Source organism: Oculina patagonica, chromosome 2 (genome assembly GCF_052425735.1).
Source record: "Oculina patagonica isolate OP01 chromosome 2, crgOcupat, whole genome shotgun sequence".
NCBI lineage: Eukaryota > Metazoa > Cnidaria > Anthozoa > Scleractinia > Oculinidae > Oculina > Oculina patagonica.
This window is the reverse complement of record NC_135759.1, coordinates 11,563,954-11,588,775: the sequence shown is the minus strand read 5'-3', so window position 1 is coordinate 11,588,775 and position 24,822 is coordinate 11,563,954. Positions and strand designations below refer to the sequence as shown.

The 24,822-nt window shown below is 36.6% G+C and overlaps 2 protein-coding genes across 2 annotated transcripts; one reads left to right on the top strand and one right to left on the bottom strand.

The window, feature by feature from the left end:
* Positions 1 to 1,659: 1,659 nt before the first annotated feature.
* LOC144638924 (centrosomal protein of 83 kDa-like) lies at positions 1,660 to 21,771 on the top strand. The gene is made up of 26 exons (XM_078498209.1): positions 1,660 to 1,851; positions 3,235 to 3,386; positions 6,709 to 6,849; positions 8,491 to 8,562; positions 8,895 to 8,935; positions 9,364 to 9,424; positions 9,586 to 9,636; positions 10,378 to 10,482; positions 10,667 to 10,750; positions 11,769 to 11,828; positions 11,918 to 11,989; positions 12,333 to 12,388; positions 12,596 to 12,652; positions 13,211 to 13,340; positions 13,837 to 13,920; positions 14,415 to 14,443; positions 14,741 to 14,822; positions 15,474 to 15,551; positions 15,751 to 15,812; positions 17,017 to 17,096; positions 18,022 to 18,085; positions 18,708 to 18,819; positions 19,369 to 19,469; positions 19,880 to 19,928; positions 20,842 to 20,955; positions 21,386 to 21,771. Exons 2-26 carry the CDS (start codon positions 3,243 to 3,245, stop codon positions 21,509 to 21,511), a joined length of 2,055 nt encoding a protein of 684 aa, XP_078354335.1. The 5' UTR covers positions 1,660 to 1,851; positions 3,235 to 3,242; the 3' UTR covers positions 21,512 to 21,771.
* A 15-nt stretch (positions 21,772 to 21,786) lies between these two features.
* LOC144639333 (cytidine and dCMP deaminase domain-containing protein 1-like) lies at positions 21,787 to 23,407 on the bottom strand. The gene has a single exon (XM_078498657.1). It carries the CDS (start codon positions 23,177 to 23,179, stop codon positions 21,947 to 21,949), a length of 1,233 nt encoding a protein of 410 aa, XP_078354783.1. The 5' UTR covers positions 23,180 to 23,407; the 3' UTR covers positions 21,787 to 21,946.
* Between the last annotated feature and the right edge of the window lie 1,415 nt (positions 23,408 to 24,822).

The following is a 24,822-nucleotide window of genomic DNA, read 5'->3' as shown; positions in this document are numbered from 1 at the left end:
GCACTGACCTACTTACAATGAGAACGTTGAGTCTGTCAGTGTCATCAAAATAAGCTCACATCAGTTGACCAACCCTCGTTTATGTTTTTAATCTACAATATATGAAGCAAATATTAGTGCAATCTCTTGAAGTTTATATGCGTTACATTTTTCTTAAAACCAAGTAAATAATATACACCTTCTTCGCACGTATGCTATAGAGGACGTATGTAAATTCTACTCATAAGTCATTTCTATCAAACGTAATCGCTCTTCTCGAAAGCAGTTTATACCTTCTTTTGACTTCATTATTACAAATATCACAATAAATTGCCAAAAAGTCCGAATTAAATTCATGTAAAAAGACTTCTTGTTGCCGCTACAAACTGCCAGCCGTTTATTAGTTCCCAAAAACTTTATTGCTTATACTTTCATTACAAATTTCAATAACAATTGAATCCGGTTAGAATTGTTAAAAAATTATTTCAATTTAGTTCTTGTGCTAAACGGGTCAATAAATAGGAATAACAAATAAAATATTTGACATTACAGTTTGAGAAAACAGTAATTATTGCTTACCCTGCTTGTTATTTTAGAAAAAAAAACTTGAGATGTGAATATAATTATTAATTCATTTTAAAATAGGGCAAGAGAATAATAATAATAATACAGTCACTTTTAATTACAGTGGGGCAGCGATGTTCTCATGTTGTTCAGGCGCATCATGCATGTCATTAATCAGAAATTCTAAAATACGAAAGTTGTTGCTTAATTTTGAAATTCAAAAATGTCTCAATGTGCCATCATGAACAAGGAAAGTGTCTGGAATGACATACTACTGTGTAAAATACACCACAAAATTATATCAAGTTGGAATTCTGAGTGATTATGCTGTAAGATAATTTTCCCGCCAAGCTGATATCATACCCAAAGGCTGGTGAAATTATTTTTATACTATTATCTGTAGCGCGGTGACTTAATCTTGATACATCCGTGTTAGAACGACAGGTAAAAGAATTAAAGAAAAAGACGGGTGCTAGTAGCCGGCTTGCGATTGCAGAGAAAATGTAAATAAAAATTGACAAGTAGATAAGAACTTACCTACGATTTTCTTGGACGCCAGACGAAGCTGAAAAAACACATCTAAGAGGTTTTTGGATCAGTTATCCGCGCTAACGAATTTCTTCTTCTCTTGAGTTAATGTTCAGGCCGTTGACGTTTTCGGCGGGAGGTCCTTTTTTGTCAGAAACCCTTGAAATACAAAAAAGTGGATAATAATATATATTTGGATATCAAAGCGTATGTTCTTTTTTTATTTTGTAGTTTTATTTAACGTTTGATACCGTTTGCTTGAATTTTCCACTTAGAAATTTCCTGAAAAGGGTCGCTCATCAGGCCGTGAATAGCCGGTACTGAATTTCCCTTAGAAAAGGAAAACGACGCGTCGATTTCGTTCAGGGAACTCAAGCTGCCCGCTTTCTTTATTACTTTTTTTTTATTCAACGTCATCAGGACGTGACATTTCAATATAATTTCTTATTAATAAATACGAGAAGTTGACTTCCATTCTTTTAAAACCATGTTTTTGTTCCGAATTTCTATGAAAGCGCTAATGTCCTGTCAGATCATTGCGGATTCAACAAGGTGTCAGTGGCAAGCCACAAAAATACCTATGACGTCATGATCTACAATAAAATGAACATGGCGGGCGGTTGCGACGGACGCCATTAATTGTGATCCCTGCTTAGTTTTCCTTTGTATTTCTGTAAATATAGAAACTCGTTAAATTTCTAGGAACTGAAGAATGATTTTGAATTGGTGACATCGGGAAGGAAAAGATAATCGAAGCAGAAGTGGCCACAATCTGCCAAGGTAAGTTGATATGTCCGCGTGCTTGCCTGTTGTGGATTTGTTCAAATCGTGCTTTTGAATGATTTAGCGATAAATAAACTCCTTTTATATTAGAAGTGTTTTACTCAAACAACGCGATCTCTTTACGTGCTAGGTTTCCCACGCAGTTTTAGATAAAGATCGTCGCGTTGTAATAGGTGTATTAATGTCTTTTCCAGATAATTTTATTTGACTTGAATTGTGATTGGAATGGATTCCCAGCTTTAAATCAAAGAAAACAACTAAACCTATGTTTCATTTTCTTTCCTTTTAACGAATTACTGGTGAGGTACTAAGTCAACAATAATATTTTAAGTAAATTAAGCACAAGTAATTAAGCACTTGAAAGTTTTGTTTCCAAACAATGTTAGAAGTAAAACAGTGACTGACTGGTAGAAGCACAAAATGATTATTAAAGTTCTACGCATAGCAAAAAGCCGAATTGAATAATTGAAGTGTATACTGTATTTCCACATAATTTTTGTAGATTTCTGCAAGGTACAAAGCATGTACATGTAGAATGTGTTGATTGTCACTTAAAGTTGAAGCTACATTAATTCTGATCATTTGGTCAGATCATCTGCCTTCTCAAAAGTTTAATGAAGACCTTAGTGACTACTGTGCTTAATACGGATTTGGAAGTCCAAGCTTTTTTGCATCAGACATTCTTCTCATTTTAAGAATAAATGGGTAGAGATGAATGAGATGCTAGGGGTGCAGTGTGCAACAAATGCAGACTGCAGACTGGCATTCTGGTTAGCCCAGTTAGTGCTCATGTTAGCCTGAATAACGTTACCATTAGCCTGAATATTTTCAGTTACTGTTAGCTCTCAATAATTGTAATGGTACTAAACAAGTACCAGTCTGCAGTCTGCATTTGTTGAACACCCCTAGAGGTGACCCTGTAATGGACAAGTATTCTATCTTGGAGAGTAGTAACACCCCTAGTAATTTCATTACTTACTAAAACTGGATAAGGGATACATGTAGTCTTATGGGCCAATGAACACTGAACACTGACTTTTAATCAAATATTATTTAAACATCACCTCTTGCAATTATGTAGCTTGCAAGCAGGCTCTCTATCGGGGGCAACGTGAATATTGAACTCTACGAGCACCGAAGGCGCGAGTCGGCGAGCGAAGGGAGCCCGCGGCCAAAACTCTCCCACTGGGGGCTCGCTTCGCCCACGCACTCGCGCCTTTGGCACTCCCGGGATCGCGCCTTCGGCACTCAAGGAGTTCAATGATAATATATTTACGTTTCTCCCGAATAGAGAGCAATTATGTAAAACGGACACATCAGGTCATCCTCATTTACGTAAAACTGTAAATTTACCTTGTTCTCCTTTTCTTTCACGTTTAGAAGCCATCATGGCTGGTCAACAGGTCGAAATGCTCCAAAAACTGGAGAAGATGGGTAACCTTGAGTCAGTGGTTACAGAGCAAAAGATAAGGATTGAGAAACTGAGAACTACATATGAAACATTAAAGGCTGAACATCTCCAGCTACAAGATGTGAGTTAATGGATAGAGTTTATAAGGAGGATACTTGAAATGCACATGTTATTTTCCTTTTTTGTAATTATTTATAGCTGTTCTCAGATTTGTGCTTCTTTCATTATGCTATGTAAACACCTGAACTGACCTTCCAAGTGGGTAATTTTCTGATTATTGGAAGAAGAAACCACAAATATGTGACCTCACACGGGAAAACGTACACTAGCGCTTATTCGTTAAACGGGTGAAAACGGACGGATAGAAAACGCACAGTAAACGGTTTTTTTAAGCGTTAAACGGTGACATGAAGCATTACAAACGGTAAACGAAACGCTGCGAACGGAAAGCTTAAAGCGTTTAACGATGAGGTTAAACTTGCGAACGCATAACTCGAAGCGTTTAACGGTGAAGCAAAATTTGCGAACGAGTAGCTCGTAGCGTTTAACGGTGAAGCAAAATTTGCGAACGGCAGACAAAAACGTTTAAATAAACAGAAAAACTTAAACTATGAAGCTAATAGAACCACAACAACAACAAACTTCAAAATGAAATGGTGATGTTTAATAGGCCATAAAACTTATGGTATGTTTTATCAACTCCGAGCCCTTTAATACAAGCATTCGGGAAAATCACTCATTGTCGTAAAACTAAACTAAGAAATACTTACCCAACGGTAAGCTTCATCTGGACTCAGTGTGGGAAACTAAACAACTGAATGCAGACATGCATCTTCGTCTAAAAAAGTTTGCTAGCGGCAACAAGTCCAACTTTCTTATCCTTTCCAGAACAAATGCAGCTACATTTACATTTCCGTCTCTCAAATTATTAAATGTAAATGAGGAAACATGAACATCCTTCTAAAAAGAAGATTTATAACTGTAGAAGAAAGAAGTTAGAGAGAAATATACGGCCGCTTCCCTGACAAAACATGTCTCGAGCGAACGACTGTCACGCGGAATTTGTCGGCGTATATATAGTCATCCTTTGTACCGTCGAGAACATTCGAAGTCCCGCATGTCTTGAACGATTTTCTCACAATCTCTCCCATAATTTCTGCCCAAGACTATTTCTGCTGCCTCACCTTTTAATCTTTTGCAGAATCAACGCTTTCGTGACTCAATCAACGCTTTCAGTGAGCTGACTAGACTTTAGTTTTACTTGTTTTGGCGACGTCAGAAACTGACCAATCAGAAGCGATTGTTCCCACGACTCAGAGTAAACACACCCTGCGAGCAGAGCCCCTTCTTTTTCCACTGATATGCTTGAGAAGAAGGGGCTCTGCAAGAATCGTGTAAAATCTTTGTTGAGCATGCGCGAGGTTTACGCGATGTTTGCGCGTTTAGCTTGCGCAAGGACCACTTAATCTTAGCGTGCGCGCGCGGAATGGCGTGTCGGAGGCCGTGTCGGATCGTACACGACATTGTGAACAAAGTGTTTGTTTTACAAGTTCTTTTCTTCGAAAAGCGTCTGAGTTCCCTCAGTAAAAACAAGTCAAGCACCGCTTGAGGTCGTATTAGTGACTTTATGGTAGAGATGTGCTATTTAAACCGTGAAATTTCTTCTTGGTTTGCGAAAAAACGAGATCTTAAATGATCCACAAGCTAAAAACGGTAGCAGATGGCGAGAGCAATCGTCAGCTCTAGTGCTTTCGAGAGCGTACTGTGGGCTCCGTCTTGGCCATTAGTTTTTCCAAAAATTAATGCCCGCGCAGCAAAAACCGGTTTAATCCGGACTGACCAGCCCAAACTTTGGGGCTGCGGCGACTTCAAAGAAATGACACGATTCACGCAGAGCCTTTTTCTACTTCCCAAATCTCAACCGTAGGGAAGTTAAAAGAGGCTCTGCTCGCAGGGTGGAGTAAACATTGCAACACGATCTGCTGATAGAAATCGGCTGCGTGTAATTTTAGTTCAAAACCAGTTCAAAAACCGAAAATTTATAATACAGTTGTCTTCTAAAAAACACACAGGAGCGTTTGATCGGATTCAGGATACGTTTTTCGTTTTGATGACATTTTAAGCTCACCACAGTTCAAGTGGGTCGCTTGATTTGTTCGCTGGCGGCTTCATCCGGAATTCACCGATTCCGTATTGTGTTGTTCTGAACTTGAAGGTCTTGAAGATTTTTAGGTGTTTGAAAAAACGACTAGATTTTGATGATGATCGATTACCGCTTAATTCTACGGAAGAACGTGTGATTGTTTGAGATAGGATTCTGAACTCAGGTAAATATTTATTCGTAAGTATCGTTTTGACTACAATAATATTATGCTTCCAGCATGTAAACGCCGATCACATTAAATTCATATTCTATTTGTGATTTGTTGTTGTTTTCAATGAGAGAAATGCGATGTAATAAAGATTTGCTGCGCTTGGTTAAAGTTTGAACAGAATATTGGGTCTCGACTTGTACTTGTAGCCGAATATGTAGGGTATTTTTCGTTAGACTCTACAGGGTTTGATAGCCAAAAGTTTAGCGTAGTTTAGCGTCTGGGCCTATAGCCTAATAAATACGACAGTGCTTGCTGTTTTAATAGGTTTAAAGAGCGTTGCTAAAAATGTTTGAACGGAAATGACTTGCCGTTTAACGAAAAGGTCTTGCCGAGAAAACGGATGCTAAAATTTTCGAACGGTTGAAGTTTTCCGTTTAGCGGATAGAAAACTTTTCTGAACGGTTTCGTTAAATGCTCGAACGGTCTTACTTTACCGTTAAACTCTTTGGCATACGCTTAAAACGGTTTTCATGAAGCATTTAAACGGATAAAAAACGGAGAACGAACGGTTTGTTCCGTTTAACATTTGAGGCTTAGTGTACGTTTTCCCGTGTGAGGTCACATATAATAAAATTAACTAATGACTTAAAATCATGGAAATGGTTGAAGAAAGTACACTGACCACATATGGCTCCCAATTTACACAGTACATGTATCTAAAACAATCTTGTGGGAAGCGCTGTGGCCTAATGGTTAGCGCGCTCGACTCCGAGTCGAACTGCCCGAGTTCGAGCCCTGGCCACGGCATTGCGTTGTTTTCTTGGGCAAGACACTTTTTTCACAGTGCCTCTCCACCCAGGTGTATAAATGGGTACTGGCGAATTTTACTGCTTGGGGTAACCCTGAGATGGACTAGCATCCCATCCAGGGGGAGTAGCAATACTCCTAGCCGCTTAATGTTACAGAAACCAGGATAAGCTCCGGCTGTATAGGCCACTTGGCTTGGACACAGACTTTACTTTTACCTTAAACAACTTAGTTACATAATACTGTACTTTTTATTGTGAACTGCACAACTGATTGGTATAACAAGACTGTTTTAATCATTAATACTTGTAATTTTCTCAGCTCAATGAGAGAAAAGAGAGAGAACTTGAAGAAGCAAGAGAGGAGATAAAGAAAATTCAGGAACAAAGTCAAGAAGCCGTGCAAAGGATGAGGGCTGAAAGAGATGTCAAGATACGAGAATGTGAAGAGATCAGAGCACAGGTCAGTTAACTAACCCTCAGTGGTGAGAATTTTCCAAAGATCTTTGTAAGGGTCTTCAAGGATCTCCATTTACAATCCCCAAAGATCTCATGGCTGTTACACATTAAAATTATTGGTAACTGTATGGTTCTGGCAACAATCCTCAAAGATCTTGAAAATTAAAAATTAAAATTAATTTTAAGATCAGAGTGACTGTCTGGTAAAACCATCATCAAATCGTTGAGGATCTTGCTGGATCCTGGCAAAGATCTTTACAGCAGGTCCTGGTGCAAAGCCTTTCAAGATTATGAAAAAAGAGTTTGATTCACTTAGAAAAAAAAACTTAGAAAAAAACCTAGTTTTTTGCATACGTAATTTCTCGGAAATGGAGCAAAAACCAGCCAAAAAAAAATACATCACAATGTTTAACTTTTGTAACTAAACACACACACAAATTTTAGAGTTGTTTTAGACAGTTCACAGTCCCCTTTTTCTCTGTGAAGCTGGAGAGATTGATCGTTGAGTTATACGGGCCGCTCTACTTGGTTCCTGGATGCGAGTGAAAACTGGGGATAGTGCAAAATCCCTGTGGGCACACCGCATCACTCTCCCCAGTTTTCACTCGCATTCAGGAACCAAGATGGCGACCTGTCAAACTTAACGATCGATCTCTATGCATCAGACCTCTCAACCTCAAAGAACCGGAAATCTGGAGATCAAGGTCAGAAAATCGGGAGATTTCAGTAAAAACCGGGAGATTGATCAACTGACTGGCAAAAATGACCAAAAATCAAGAGAAAGTGTTTGTTTCCTGTTTTAGCAACACAAAAACTGACATTATTTTCACGGCTTGTTTCTTCCACATAATATTATGGTCATGGATTGTGTGTCTAGCGAACAGACTAATGAAATACCTTACTGAATCCTTGCAGCTTGTGTCTCTGTTTATCGTGAGGTTTTTGTGTCTCATCGTGAGATCGTGAGATTGAACTAGAAATCGTGAGTCTCACGGCAAAATCGTGAGACTTGAGAGGTCTGATGCATTCAAGAAAAAATAGGGGACTGTGAACTGTCTAGAGTTGTTTTGGCAATGTTGATATTTAGCAAAAATGACTTACAGTGTACATGTATGCCCTTTTCCCACCGAGACTGTCAAATGTACATGCATGGCCATGCATAATTTGGAATTGTACAATAATGTTCTGCATTTTCAGTATACACATATATTATTAAAAAGAAAATCCTAGTCAAACAAATTCCTACATGTAGCTCTTAAAAAACTAGTTGAAATTAATGATTAACTGATATCAAAAATAATTATAAACTGCAACATTATTTTCTTAGTGAATTGTTAACTGAGGGTTTAACAGGACTGTACATTTACATGTACATGTACAGTAGCTCCAGCCACGTGCACAGTTAAGTGTAGAAAGACTGTGCATGTAGCTGGGGCTACTGTATATATTTTTACAGTCCTGTTAAATCCTCAGTGAACAATTTAATAATAATTTTCAAAGAAGTACAGTTATACAAATCATGTGATTATATATATTTATATAAATATTCAAGTTGCCATAACAATGTTTTCAAACAGAAAATTTTTGTAGTCTCTAAAATGGTAGCTGATTGTGACTGCAGTGTAATTTCCTGTAAATTGTGCAGGTAGTAACTCCACAGAGAATGGAGCTGTTAAGGGTGAAGTTACGGGAAGAAGTTGAAGGACCCTACAAAGAGGTACATTATATGTTGTGGTTTAAATTTATCATTGGTTTAAAATTTTTCAAACCTGTTTGATTCTATTTTTTATTGTTTTATTCATATTCACTATCATAAACTGAAACAAAAGGAAATAAAAATCAAACTGGGGTCAATTCAATAAAACATTTACAACTGTAATTTACAAGTGTAGCTTTTTGCTTTTTATTTGTGTCTGTAGGTAAAGTGTATTGTGACTGTATACAGTTTGGATTATACCTGGATATGAACCATTCCATCATATTAAATAGCGATCAACTTTATTTTCTTAAATAAATAATAAAATAGGGTTTTCTGTTACATTTTTGTAGAGATATGAAGCAATGGAAACTGAAATTGATAAGTATAGAAGGTACGTTGTAAGATAAAACACTGTCTTCGCAGCTTTTATGCTGTGTTGTCTGGTCATTTTGTGTGGTCTTTAATATTCAATTATAGTACATTATTTTATTTATTGGATATCACACATTTTAAAAATTCCAAAGACAATTGTTTCTGTGTAAAAATAGCATACCTAGTTGGGCCATTGGTATAACATACACTGTACATGTACAGTGCCAGTCTAAAAAGAATTTGGTGTCTTAAGTCTCTCTTGCAGTACCATACACTTGTATTAATTTACTTAGAAAAATACGAATGATAAATTTTCATTGTTTACTACACATTCATTAAATTGGCATATATATAATTATGTTTACTCGCTGATATTCATTATTTATCATGTAGGAAATAACTTTTATAGCAGATATTATATTGTTAATTAAAATTGTTTTCCAACAGTGACTTCAACAAGCTGCGATATGACTATTCCTTCCTGAAGTCTGAATATGAACATGAACAGGTTAGCATGTTAATTCTTATAGCCCACTTATTCACTTAAGGGAATGTCAACATGTTACCCAGTCTCATGACTTGTAAAGTGTAGAACAAAAATTTATTTATTGTTTCTGATTATATGCAGGATTTTTTATTTATAAAATTATTTAATATTTAATTTTACAGGCTCAACACAAACAGATTATTGAAGAGCTGCAAGCCCACCATGACATGGAGGTATGGTACAGTTATTGATCTGATACTGTGGAAAAGTACAGCTGTCTTGAGTGCGTCTGTAATTGTTAGTGGATTTGTTTTTGCTGCTGTTGTTGTTGTTTTTGTTTGTTTGTTTCTTGAATGCATCTGTCCCAAAAACATTGTGGTTTATGAAGACAAAGTGTGTATCTAATTAATAATTATTAGTCACTTTCAACACACGTGCACCAAAATATTTCTACGAGTTCTGTACGAGTTTAGAAGACAACACGGCAGGCTTATCCCGGCTTATTGAATTCTACCAACATCCAATTAACTGTTTCAACCTTTGATTTCCTTTTTCTAAGAATTGTGGTGGATTCCATCAATTAGAAGATAGCTATTTTTCGTGTTTTTAATTTATTACTTCTTTGGTTTATTATGTTGGGTTGGGTGATGTTACATTGTATGTCTTACATTAGGTTGTCCAGCGGTTTTATTCTCGGGTAACCAGGCCTTAAATTGTCTAAAAAACTGGTTGCCGGAACGCACTTTTAGTCGTCTCGGATGACCAGACAACCACTAATTTCAAGCACTGCGTCAACCCCTTCTATGTCAAGCACCACCCCCCCCCCCCAGGAGCTAATACAGTTTCATTGGTAGTTTATAAAGACACATACAAATATGTTTATGATAAAATAATCATTGTGCAGTTTGAATTGTTTGTTACATACACTGTTAACTTTTATTCACTGCGTACATTTGAATGTACTTGGTTTGAAGATTACATCACTTAAGAAAGAGAGAGATTCGTTAGTACAAAGACTGCAACAAGAAGGACCTACAGATGTTCAAAGAACAAGAACCTTACAAAGAGAAAATGCTCAGGTGTGTTAATTTTATACATTGGACATGTTGCTGTAGCTTAATTTGCTAACTTTACATGCCAGTATTTCCAATAAGAAGTTACATAAGTTTCTTTGAGCTCCAAATACATGTTTTTACTAGATGTACATTAATATCATCCTTACTTGCTTCAACTGGTTATTGATTTTCTAATGTGGTACCACAGCTTCACATGAAGATCAAAGGGCTTTTGAGTGAACTGGACGAAATCAGAGCACAACGGGAAACAGCTGGTTTACAGTCTGACCATGTAAGTGTAACACAGCTTGTACATTGCATCTCCATACCATTCATCTAGTGTGAACATCAATCAATTTTGTGGAATACATGTACATTATTGTCTGATTTTAATTAGCATCAAGTGATACATTCAAACTTCTCTGTACAGAAACCTCTCTAATACGGCCACTTCTCCATTTTCCCAACAAAATTCTCATATATTTTTTTTAGAAAAAACCTCTATAATACGGACCTTCTCGAATATTGACAATGGACAGCAAATTTCAGCCCCAGGGAACAGAATGATATTTTGTGTTCATAATGCAGTTTCCTATTTGTGGTAACTACAAAATTAACAACGTAACACTTTATTCATCTTTGAAGTTTTCAGTTTTGTGCTCAGTGTTATTCTTTACCTGCAGCATTGCGTTGCAGAACATTTTGAGACTGTTAAGAAATGATTTTAGGCGGCTGTCAATGATGAAGTCAAAAGTGATGTAAAATGATCTAATATGGACACCTCTCTAATACAGACACTTTGCTCTGTCCCTTTGGTGCCCATTATTAGAGAGGTTCAATTGTATTCTGCACAGTTTTGCATGATAATGTTCTTGTTAAATGAATGTACAGTTGAATCCCGATAACTCCAAACTTCAAGGGAAATCAGGAAAAGGTTCAAGATAAGGAGGTCAAGTTATCGAGGGTAAAATTTGTAAAAAAACGACAAGTAGGGGAATTGGAAGAGGTTTGAGTTAGTGACTTACTCCTTACTCATCCTCATCGGGCCCATGAGGACTCTTGAGGCTAAGTTACTAAGGGTTTGAGTTTTCGAGTGGCAGTTAGTTCAGTCTGTGGTTAGTTCAGTAATATTGTGAACCGGTATATCAATATTTCTTGTTGTTCATTTGTGTTCAGTAAGTGTTATGTTCAGGTTTCTACATAAGTTCCATCCTTGAATTCAGAGAATTTGTTCAGTGAGTTTATATAAGAATTATAAAATATGTAAATGATTATTTTGTTTATCATTTTTTTTTTCATTGGTATTCTAGGTATCCAGACTGCAAGCAAGACAGCTGACAGAAATGACTGCAAAGTGTAAATCTCTTGAGGTACAAATCATTCTGTTCATCTGATCATGACCAGCAAGATTAACATGTCCAACAAATGTAATGTACATGTGTTTTCTATTAATTTGCAGACTGAGCGAGATTCATTAAAGCTACAGTGTCAAACCTTACAGGCAGAATTTGAGAAGAACAATGAAACACAGGTCAGTTAGTTTTTGATTTCAGTTAATTAATTATTTTTTTAATTTCAACAAGTTAGTTTTTTAACTACATTGGAGTTGATTTTATTAACCTAAAAAACTAAGTTTTTAGGAGTGGAAAATTAAAATTAAGGCACCTCCCCTAAAATTAAGCTTACCAGTGCTGTCTACCCAGAATCTCATTCGGTCTTATATATCCTTCATACATGTAGTGATGCTTTTCACAGGGTCAACATTTCTTCAATTTGGTGTATAAACATGTAACCAAAATATTTAATAAGGACAGCTTTATAATTGTGATGTTATGTGTCTATGAATGTGTATCTGATTGTTTTGGTAATTTTAGGATGAGATGACAACAGAAATAAATAGACTGGAAAAAGAGGCTATGTCACAGAAAAGGTCGGATGTAGTTTTGTTACATTGTGACAACTTCTTGCACATAACACTTCGTAATTATTATACCACAGTAAAAATCAAACAACTCAAGCTTTAATGTGGAAAGAAAAGAAAAAGATATGTACATGTAGCATGTTTGTGCTCCAAAATGTACTTCAGTTTGTATATATCAGTGCTTATTATAGTTTATATTTCCTGATTCTCATGTAGCCAAATGGAAGAAATGTCACACAAACACAAAGTTGAACTGAGCAATTTAAAAATGAGGTTTGTGAATTTGTTATAAAATAATATATATGTATTTTTACTGTTACAGTTAATTAGCTTGAAGAATGCATGCACTAAAAGCCACATTGCTTTAACTAACTCTATAGAAACAACAAGTTGGTTGCTCAAGGAAAGAGAATTTACAATGTGATTAACAAATGTGTCATTTTCCTTTTTTTCCTATCGCAGTATTTTCTAAAATAAGTAGAAAACTATTTCTATCAAGTTATAGAAACACTGGACTGAGTGTCATCAGTCTCCAGCAACTTCACTGCATGTTCAGTGTGCACCAGGTGCAGCAGCAATACATAGTTGTTAAAGCTCTTATTAATCTTGGCAAGCAGAAAGCTAAGGTCCTTGTCATTATGGACCAGTTGGCGATTGTAATTTAAACAATGATATTACTGTCTAATACATGTAACATTACTTTTTCTTGATAATTTGCCCAATGCAAGTTTGCACTTATATTATTTAGGTCAGGAGATATAGTACATACATGTATAGTTATATGGTAAATGCTTTTATTATCACTAACACTTACTGCATTTCGTTTCTTAGCTTGATGAAGAACAAAGGAGACTTGGAAAGAGAGCGTGATGAACTGAAAGCGGAAATTGACAATAATAATAATAAAGTACAAGTTTTGGAAAGAACAATAGAACATCTCAAGAAAACAATTGATGAAAAGGTGATTAAAAATAGCATTTTACTCCAGCCTGACTTAAACTTTGGAAAAGCATAAAGACAAAATATAGGAACAACGTGCTTGGGTTTTTGGAACCAAACTCAGGCACATCGGTTTATTTTCTTCCTGTTCTTGAACATATTATATTTCACAGGTGTTGATTTGTACCTACCAATTTGCCATCCTTGGCTTGCATGTACATTTTGGTACGGAAGATCAAAATCCTGGACTCTGAATCATTTCTTTAAAGAGCTAACAAGAGGCACTGTACTGTAATAAGCATGTTTTTCTTCCAGCATTTAGACACAAAAGGTGTATTTCTTGATTCTAAAGTGTTAAATTGCTTGGAAAAAGATCTGCCAGAGTACAATATACCACTGATTCTGACAAGTCGAGATAATTTATTTTCAAGATCCCTGCAGATATTGTTCACCTGAATACAATGTAGTTGTAGCGTTGAAAATGTGTTCTGCTGTGTAACTATGTGCTGTTTCACCAGGAACATGAACTGAGTAAACGAGTACAGTCAGCAAGGGAAGCAGAATGGGAGAAAATCACTCAGCTGGAGCAAGCGAAACTTCAGGTCAGTTAAAGAAATAATGGCTTAACAGCCTTGAAAGAAAGAGGAAATACGAGCTCAGAAACCAGTTCATAGTACATGTATGGCAGCCTCTGGTGAAATGCCAAGTTTTGTAATATTAACTGAACCAGTGCTGCAAATATTTTTTTTTCACTTGAAAGGACATAATTATGTCCTACTAAGACACCATCATGGCCGGATAAAACAAAATTTTGGTCGGACATTACTAAAAACAAAAGGTTTAATTTTATTCATGATTGCCGTAAAATGATTTACGGTCAAAAAATTGTCCGGACATCATGTCCGACCACACTTGGGATTTTGTCGGGCATGAACAAATTTTGGTCGGCCAATGTCCGATGACCGACTGTTATTTGCAGCCCTGCTGAACGATAAAGAAATAAAACCACTGTTCAAAGCTTAGAGAAGGAGAAACGCTACAGTATGTAGACATGGACGTGTGTATATCACTCTTTTTTTTTCTTGTTATCCTTTAGCTTGAGGCTAGTGTGGGACACATGGAAAGGTATGGATATTACTTTTTACTTACTGAAAACCAAAAAAAGCAAGAACATTCACAGGGAAATGGAAGCATATTTGCAAATTGAAAGCTTTCATTGTTAGCAACTTGCCTTGTCTATTCAATTCTTATTACTAACCGTAATCTGTGTTGTTATTCGTTTAAATAATGTTTTGAAAAAGTGCTTAATTGTTCTTGGTTTTCAAGAACTATTAAGCACTTTTTCTACACATTATTTAGATACATGAACTGAAAGCCAAAGTGCTACACAGCAACACTTTATTTATCTGTGTTTTAATGCAGAGCAAAAGTGGATGCCGACGCTGCACATCGTGTTCAGATTGAGAAGCTTGAAGACCAGCTCAGATCAGCTGCAGAGTCCAAGGTTTCTATACATACACCTTATTCGATGGTTTAACACATGATATGTGCTGATATTTTGCGAGTTGCGTAGCAATGAGCAAAATGTTTGCTCTTATTTAATAATATTATACGTTAAACCATCGAATAAGGGATTAATTATTCCACTATTTTGGCCTCAAAGTTTGGGTACATATTCAGTAAGTTTGTCAGTCCGTATTTTTTGCCCTGTTCTACAGTGTGATAACGTGGCATAATTTGCGCCAAAAACATAGCAGGGATCGGCAAATTTGCGCACCCCTATTAACCCCCCTCACAAAGTGTTAGGATTTCAGGTAGTATAGATTCGTGATTTTATTTCACTGTTTATTGTACAGTCATTGTTAAGACTTAAAAGATATAAAAACACTTTAGACAGTGTTCAACCTGATTTATGCATAGTATTTTCTACTCTCTCCTTAGTGTTTGGAAATCTGATGAAACACTGTTTCTTGTGTTTGATATACAACATGTGCATGTTTTTTTTTTTTTGCACAAAATTAATTACTTACAGTAGCACCACATGTATTACATCGCAATAACAGAAACGTTAAACTTAATTTGATGCCAGAATAAATACATGGTTTTGAATTCTTATTGTTTTGATGGTCATAAATTACTGTTTTCTTTCAAACAGAACTTAGCAGAAAAGGAGTGCAATCAATTGAGGACACAGCTTCAAGAAACACGAAACATAGCAGATGAACTTGACAAGGTTTGTGTCGCTGTCAATCACAAAAGGCACTGAGTAGTATGAGTAGTAACTTAGTTTACATGTAATTACGCTGATAAACTATTAATAGTAAAGAAAAGCAGTCAGTTTACAAAAGGCATCGAGGTATTTGGTTTGTTGTAACATCACGAATTTTCCTGCCAGGTTTTATCGAAAATATGCTTTATTTTACTCTCTTCAGGAAAAATCTCGAACACAAGAGTTGAGACAAAAACAGCAGCAACTACAAAACCAGTGTCAAAGGTGAGGTTTGTAATTAATGTAATAGTATGTGGAACAAATTGTTCTTTATTGTGCAGGAAGTGTAGTAATCAGTACATTCGAATCAAGAGCTGCACGTTGTCCTTGTGATGTGTTCTAGGGCAAAACATTACCATTCACAGCAGGTGTACACTAATCACTAGCAAATTCCTGTTATTGTAGTTTTCAGTGGTTTGATATACAAACGAGTCATTCTGCATTGTGTTAACTGATGTGTTGACCGTTTACCTCGTTTGCATGCCTTCTCAACAAAATAATATATCATTGCATGCGCAAATGTAACAACAACCAATGTTAAAGGAGCTACGTCACGGACAACACATCTTGAAAAATCTGGCAAGTTTTTGCCAGTTTTTTTCAAGTTTGTCGATCGTAATCCGTTTAAATCTCCGCCAGTCGAAACCATCCTTGTTTATTTCTGCGTTTTTATTACTCCGTTGTTGTTTTTTTTATGTTAGACAACTATTATTTTGAGGTTTCCTTCAATTTGAAAGTAATCAGAAAAATGACTTGAAATATCGTGACATTGCTCCTTTAAGATTATCTGATTGAGTGCTTGATCATAAGGTGGGTTGGGATAGCAAAAGCCCAGGCAAAAGCGAAACCATTATGTGCATCGCTTGGACTGTCTACATTCTTTTGATTTTATAAGAATCTAGTTTATAAGAATATCGAGGCTGAAATTTGCGAATTTTTAAGAATATTTTAAGAATAAACCCGAGGCTGAGATTTTGAAAAGAATATAGAAAAAAAAATATAGTTTTTAGTTGAAACAAAATCAGGTATTTTCATTTGCGTCACTTTATCTCTATGATGAATGCGCTGTTTAAAGCCAAACGGCCAGGCTGCAACGAAAAGCAATGGTACATGTGCACAATGTAACACGATACAGATCTGGACACCAAGTACTTGTAATTGATTACCCAATACTTGCTAAAACGGAAATGTCAAACGGTATTTTCTAAGAATGTTCATAAGAATATTTTCAGCCTAAAATCGGCAGAAAAATAAGAATATTCAGCCCGGGTCGGAAAAACTGTATTCTTATAAAAAAAAAAAAAAGAGTGTAGTACTTGAGCACCCTTTTTGAACTTATCATTACACTGGAAGAAATTTTTGGACTTGTACAAGTAGAAAATTAATGTGTAAGTAGATAAGTAATGCTTTTAAGTTTTTCTCCTTCCAGTCTCTTGAGCAACGAACAGCAGCTACTGGCGGCAAATGAAAGACTTAAAACATCGCTGGAGTTACTCAATGATGAACTAAGTAAGACAAATATTTATAGTTTTTAAGTTGGCTACAATGATCTTGTGTTGCACTTATTAATTGTATGTATGTTGTGGTTCAATTTTTCTATTGGTAGAATCTGTTTTTTTTCCTTTGTTCTGGTGTATGGTAATATATGAAAATGAATATAAAATAAAGGATGGAACGGACTTCCCGAGAACATACGCTGCCTAGCTGGCACCAAAGATTTTATACGCAACATTCGAAATTTAACGTTTTAAATTGTAAGTTTTTATTTTTTTAGGACTTTTTATAGCGATATTAATCAATCAAGGGTGTTTTAATTTTTTATATTTTTAATCATGTTAATTATATTATCTATAGTAGCTAGCATTTTTATATTGTATATATTTTAATTAATTTAGATTTTAGTTTTTAATTTCGTGAAATAACTGTAAACTAGCCGTAAAGCTAAGATTATTTCACGTTAATAAAGTATCTATCTATCTATCTATCTATCTATCTATCTATCTATCTATCTATCTATCTATCTATCTATCTATCTATCTATCTATCTATCTATCTATCTATCTATCTATCTATCTATCTATCTATCTATCTATCTATCTATCTATCTATCTATCTATCTATCTATCTATCTATCTATCTATCTATCTATCTATCTATCTATCTATCTATCTATCTATCTATCTATCTATCTATCTATCTATCTATCTATCTTCTTCTATAAAGGAAAATACTAGATTGTACCAAGATAAAATTGAACCACGACATATACACGTACTGTTTTCCTTTCTTCCATTCATTGATTCAACCTCTACTCATTAACTTAATGCAAAATGTATACAAGTACTCCTTGCTGACACGGACTATCATATCACTATAAGTAACATTGTTGTGTGTAGCATTAATTGTAGTGTGGGTGTTTCTTTGTTTGCATAAGGTGTTGCAAGATCAGATCTGCAGAGACAGCAAGAAGAAAGTCGTAGCAGTCTAGAACAGAACAGGTAATCATATACGTTATAAATAAATATTTATTGAGACTCTTCAAGATAGATCACTTATGAAACTACAATTAACTGTTTTTTTTTCTTGACTAGCAGTGGTTTTGTCAACAGAAGGCAGGCGTATTTCGTGGTCGTTAGTTAGTGTTTTGGAATTGGTTATGGTGTTACGCTCGCAAGCAATAATCCCGGGAAAGTAGCAACTCCCCAAAAGTGTCATAAAATGTAGTAACGATCTCCAGTTTATAGATGTATTAGTTAAGAAAATTCCGTAAATGTGCGCCCCACATGTGGAGGGCAAAAACTTTTCTTTTTGTTAGAATGGTGCGTCTCGTAAAACACATTAATTTTTTAGTTTTAGTGTTTTAATGTTTGTCATGGCTACATTAACGTGGTTGAACCATTAAACGGTACGTGATAGGGTATGATATGTGTGCGAGATTGTTCGGCATCGTTATGGTTGTTTTTATGGCACGGTGCCGGGTGAAAAGCTGTTCCGTGCGATACGTGTAAGTAGCAACCTCCAAAAGTACAGTATCAATAATAGAAATTAGCTGTTAAAAAAAACTGAAAGTAATAACCCTTACTTTTGAAAATGTAATCTTGTTTGCTTTTTTGTGTCCAGGCATCAGTGGAGGGAAGAAAAGAATGGTTCGGAAAAACAAATATCTAACTTGGAGAAAAAGTTCAAAGGAAATGAAGAAAATTCAAGAAAACGTGAAAAGGAATATAAAAAGGTGTGGACGCGGAAAATGTCTTGTCTATAATCACGCGGTTTTTGCTGTTTGTTTGTGGTTTGCTGTCGTACTATTTTTTGATTATGTTATGATGTCACGCTTGCTGGTGTTCACTAATATAAACACGGGATTCACAGGTGAACAAGAAGTGATTTCTAGGTCACAGTAGATGAACAAATACATGTCTCGAACAAAATCAACACATGTTCCATGTTTATGACACCTATCGTACCCTGGTTATTTTACTGTTAACGGTATTCAATATATTGCTGAATGCGATTCCCTGAATTCGCTGTTTTCACCGTTCCCATAATACATCTTGTTTACCCCCCAAAATTTTTGCATAAGCATTGTTTTCAATTTCTCTTGGGATTTACAGTGACGTGCAATCGTCCCCAGAGAAATTGAAAACAATGCTTATGCAAAAATTTTGGGGGTTATTTAAATAAAACAAGATGTATTATGGGATCGTGAAAAAAGCGAATAACATCCTAAGACAGCTTCAGTGTAGTTGAATCTGTTTTCTGAACACAAGTTGCGTTTTCACAGAAATCCAAGAAACACAAAGAAGAAATAAGTCAACTTCAGGACAAGTTGCAAGTTATGGAAGCAAAAGAAGAACAACTGAAACTTGAAAGAGATTCGGTCAAGTAAGTGCTTGAACAAAAGATATAATTATTATGTAAATCGTGACGGTATACTTTTCTTCGTTAGAGAACTTGGCAAGTATTAGCGTCTTTCAAAAATTGTCAACGATTGCAGTTCAAATGCAAGTGCATTGCGTAATCCGTGTTTATCGTTGATTAAAAGTAGTTGACAAATGATGTGTTGTTTTTCTTGTTTTTTGTTTGTTTGTACAACTGATAAACAATCTCGAAAATGCTATATTGTCGTACTACTAAGTACACGTTACTTATCACACTAGCTTTAAAAGGTTGAATTTGCTAATTACTTCAACCCATCGGTCGTATACCCCTATTAATAAAAGATCGAAAAAGAGCTTTGTTTGTGTAACTTTGTAAATTACGCGATTAAATGGATCACTAAATATTGCTTGCAGGAAACATTTGGAGCTTGAAAATGAGAAGATAAAGAGGCAGTTTGAGAAGGTAAGCCAATGAAGTTTTTCAAGTTTTTTGGCTAAGGCTGGACCCGGAGAGATTATGTTAAAATACAAAATCATCACGTTTGGGGTAATGTGTTGCAACTTCGTTTCATTATCTTTCCGTTATAACCACACACTTCAGCTGGTTTGTTTTGCTTTCATTGTTTACCAATCACTTGGAGAGCATTTGCCAAGGGAATGCTTCTTTTTCAACGTGTTTCACAAGTTTTCTCGATAGCAACTGATCACCATAAGGCTGTAACGAACCAAAGGCTGCATGCATGAGATTGGTAAAAGGATTCTACTTCTCGCTCTTGCTTCCTGTTGACTTTAACAAGCCTAATGAATAGAAACTCAACTAAAGGGTAACTTCTAGAATGCAGTACAGTGGCAAAACTAAATTCAAGAAATGTTTTGTTTTTAAATAATAATAAAAAAACTCGTTTGTGTTTTATGGATCTAATTTTTTTACAATTTAACCCATTGTTTTCTTTGTAATCATTATTTTTTCTCTACTGATGAAGACTGGTTTCGTGTTCAAAAAAATCAATGCCAAAGATGGTTCAGATGTATAGTCTTTAATGTGGAATGTAGAATGGCCACTAAAATGAATAAGTGCCAAATAATGTTTTTAAGTCCTATTTATTATATCGATTTTTCCAATGTTTTATATTGTTTGGAGATACTACTGTTGTAGTAGCACTGAAGAATCCGAAGTGAAATAAAGTTTGTGTGGATATATATGAAGGTCGGGTTCAAAATTTCCCACGATCAGCCCTGTCATTTTTTTTATGGAGTCCCCTTCGGTCGGCCCCCTCCCTCCCCCCCAGGTACCTAGCCTGCCTGCTTATGTCTAATTTGTCTCTATGCAGCGTACCACGAGCTACTAAACACACGGCTCTTTTCTTTTTCTACAGTTCAGGAAAAGACAGAATCGTTTCAAGAGTGTTCTAGACAGCAGCCAGGGCATTGGGTTGGCGTTTATTCCTACTTCTAGCTCACCTGTGCCATTTAACGTCTCTTCAGATCAGGTAAACCTTACGTGTCATAGGCTTACACGCCCAGAGGTTCTGGTGTTAAGCTGAATTTCCTTGTGATGTCCTTCTGTTCAGTTTTGTCATTTATTGCGTCAAGGGATTGGCAATGGTCCCTTTTGTAACTAGCTCGTCCGTAAAAAAAATTACCTCTGCCCAAACGTGCCCTTCAAAAATGAATAAACAATAGTATAACTTGTTTAAAGAAAACACTGTACAGTTAAACATATCCTTGTAATTGTACCATTGCAAACACACCTGAGGAAAAATTCAACCGGATTTGAACCTATGATCTCGGCGATACCGGTGCAGTGCTTTACTAACTGAGCTGTGAAGTTCCACATTGAGTTGCGTGTTCATGTGTCTTGTGCTGTATATGAAAAAAATCATATACAAAAAGTGCCACTTCATTTTTTATTTCTTTTAGGATCGACAACAACGTGATATAATAACAGTACGGGAACGGCTTGAAGAGCTCGAGGAAAACCAGAAACATATCAGCGACTTATTGACGAACTCAGAGAGACCTACAGGAGACCTGAGCATTAGCTAGCATCCCGCCACAACACCATATGAAATGGCTCGTGTTGAGGACTTTAAAAAAGACCTGACGCAATAATAAAATACCTTATTTATTCCTTGCTTCCCAAAGGAGAATTTTTAGTTAAAGCTTAGAATGTGTTATTAATACATTCAGTGCTTCAGCTATTTTCAAGAATGTATAACCTTTTTACCAAAGTGTGTATGATAAAATTTTATAAAGTGTTTTAAATTGTTAAGTTGATTAACGCCAAGAGTATTAAATGTGTGATTTTGTACATACAAAATTCAGTTACAAATCAAACTTTTGTTTACATGTTAATTTTAGATCCGTGATTCAGGATGTCTCACATTTGTTGGCGAACTCTACCAAACAGGGTGTACAACACCTCTGCCTACATAATTTTCTACTAAGAACCTTGCTAAACACTTCTGTGATGATTGTGCTTCACGGAGTTTTCAACATTTCATAGCATCGGAAACTACCTTTTTCAACTTCTTCTTGAAAAACGTCATAATTAAGACGATACTTTTCTTTTATTGGTTTTAGCGGTGTCGCTAACACTACGGTTTCTATCCCAGCAACCTTCACAAGAGGGGTGCACTCGTGACATGGAGTTTTCGTGACAAAAATGATTCCCCCCGTGACATCTGTAGTGATACGCGAAAGAAGTGCATTTTGTTCCGCGTGAACGAAGAATGGATATTTTTTGTCTCTTTCTTGATCGGAAGCATGATGAAAATCTTCTCCGATTACTTTTGAAGGAAAATCATTCCACCCAACCGCCATTACTTCATTGTTTTTCATAATAACACACCCCACACCAGTTTTGGGCTCAACAGTCCGCTGTACAGTCATCATTGCCAACCCAAGCATATGCTTGGCAATCTGTTCTTCATAGAGATTATTTTCAGGATCAAAAATCCCAACTGTTTTCTCTCGAGAGCTGATACCGGCTTTCTCTCTGCGAGTGGACAACTTAAACTTCAAATGTTCTAAAGAGAGGTAAATTTGTGTAAACCATTGCACAAGGTTTTGAAAATCGTTGTACGTTTGTTCGATGGATTCGCCAGTCATACGCCTCGCGCTCTCCTCATTCCAAAATCTTCTAAAAATCATTTGACTGAACTCTCGAATATCATTCGATGATATCCCTTTTGCTCCCAACTCTTCTTCTGACGTTGTCACTAAATCCATCTTTATTTGAGGGAAGAAAATGTTTTGAGTAATTTTACCAGCATCAAACAAGACCCCAACTCGCTCTTCTTCTTTCCTTGTAATGTGATATTCCGGCTCAACTGGCGGAAAAGACACCGTAGTTATACCGGCCTGTACCAAAAGCTTAGCACAGTACGTACATGGCTTCCGTGACAAAAATGCCCTGCAACCCTTGGCTCTGTCGTGATGTGTCACAAGCAAGCGAGCTAATGCATGCACACCGTCGTGACTGCGGTCAACTGCGAGAACACGGCCGTTTTCTTGCACAAGAGCGCATCCAACTTTCTTGTAGAGCTCCTTATCTGCTGAAGTTACGCTGTCGTTCACTGATGCACAATGTTCCACAGTATGTTCTGGAAACATTTCCATCCACATTGCAAAACTTAAATAAAGTGATTCAGCATTGATTGCTGTATTTACACGTGTTGTTGACTGGTTCGACATCACGTGTTTCTCAGACATTCAAACGATATCAGAACCAAAATTCCACGGTAATTGACTGGGCCTCGTGCCTTTTTGCAAAGCCTTCACTCAGTGAACCGTGCGCTTTACTCCTAATTCACTGCGATCCGACCTTCATAGAGCCGCCATCTTGGCCAAGGCGAGGTGAAACAGCCGAACCTCGTCCCCAGGGCCATCTCCGCTTTCATGATGGCGGGTGCGGAGAAGACCAGCGCACGGAGAAGACCAGCAGGACGGGTGAAGCCTGGGAGATGAAACGCGCGGTCTGCGCTTTGTGTAGCCTGCGTGGCAGACGTAAAAAAGGGAGGGGACCTCCGAGTCCCTTTTCTTCTCTCTGAGGGATAATAATATTACTTCCATCCCTTGCTAGGATTAGTATACTAGAAACAGGGTAATGGGCTCCCGACTGAAAACCCTTATTGTAAAAAAGGGCCAGAGGGAACTTGGCGAGAATTAGGCAAACTTAACTCTAACGTAACCCTAACCTTAAACCTAACCTAACGTTAACCCTAAACTAACCCTAACTAAAAACCCTGTCATGCACTTTTTTTACATCTACATTCATCTACATTTTATTAAGTCGGTAAAAAGTCCATTCAGATATCACACCAACAACATCTTAACATAATTACAGTGATTAAAAATAGGTAAGATACAATATACTGATACATATATAATAAATGAAAAATTCTAAAATAGGAAAGTTAAATTGATAACTATGGGTAAACAACTAAATAAATAAAAATAAATGAGCAAACACGCCGCACGTACTTTCTAATCGCTACCTAGGCAATCGCGCAGTCCAGACTGGAAACACGCAAGAGAGTCAGACTCAACAATCGCCGCAGGGAGTGCGTTCCACTCTCTTATGGTCCTCGGAAAATACGAGTAAAAATACGCGTTTTTCGTCGCTCTGTATTGCGTATATTTGAAATTATGGCTGCCGCGAGTTTTGGATTCGTTATGTCTACTAAGATAGGAGTCAACATCTATATCTATCAGGTCGTGACTCATTTTTTATAGTAATGTAAGTCGGAAAGATTTTCTCCGTTGTTCCAATGTTTGCCAGCCCAACTCCTGGATCATATCAGTTACACTGGCGGTTGGGTGGTAGTCGTTTGTGCAAAACTGCGCCGCTTTCCTCTGTACTCTTTCGAGGGAGTTTATGTCCTTTTGGAGATAAGGATCCCAGGCCGCGCAAGCGTATTCGAGCTTTGGGCGAACAATAGCTGTGTATGCAGTTTCTTTCACATTCTTGGGGCAATTCCAGAGGTTTCTTAAATTGTTAATCAGTAGCCATGGCTTCCGTTGTAAATATATTTTTTATTCGGTTCCCTCTTTTCACAGCAAAAAGATCACAGCACTTCTGTACTAGTGGCAACTGGTTTTATTCACTGGGTTTCACTCCACTTTACAGTGCTGGATATACAACTGCCAACTCTACACTCTGCATACTCAAACATGCTCACACTGTCTTCATAGTGACCAGACTGGAGCCATCAATCAGCTGTCAAACTGTCAAATTAGAATTTTGAATTTTATGCTTACGTAAGGATTTGAACAGTTCGTTAAATAGAAGTACGCCGGCACGCTCGATACATTATATGCATATCCTCGGCGGTCCCCCCCGGTCCCCCCTGGAT

Coding starts and splice junctions, on each gene's coding strand:
- LOC144639333 (XM_078498657.1), bottom strand. CDS start 23,179: ATGTCTGAGAAACACGTGATGTCGAACCAGTCAACAACACGTGTAAAT.
- LOC144638924 (XM_078498209.1), top strand. CDS start 3,243: ATGGCTGGTCAACAGGTCGAAATGCTCCAAAAACTGGAGAAGATGGGT. Junction 12,653..13,210: donor CTGAGCAATTTAAAAATGAG/GTTTGTGAATTT, acceptor TTCGTTTCTTAG/CTTGATGAAGAACAAAGGAG. Junction 19,929..20,841: donor TAAAGAGGCAGTTTGAGAAG/GTAAGCCAATGA, acceptor CTTTTTCTACAG/TTCAGGAAAAGACAGAATCG.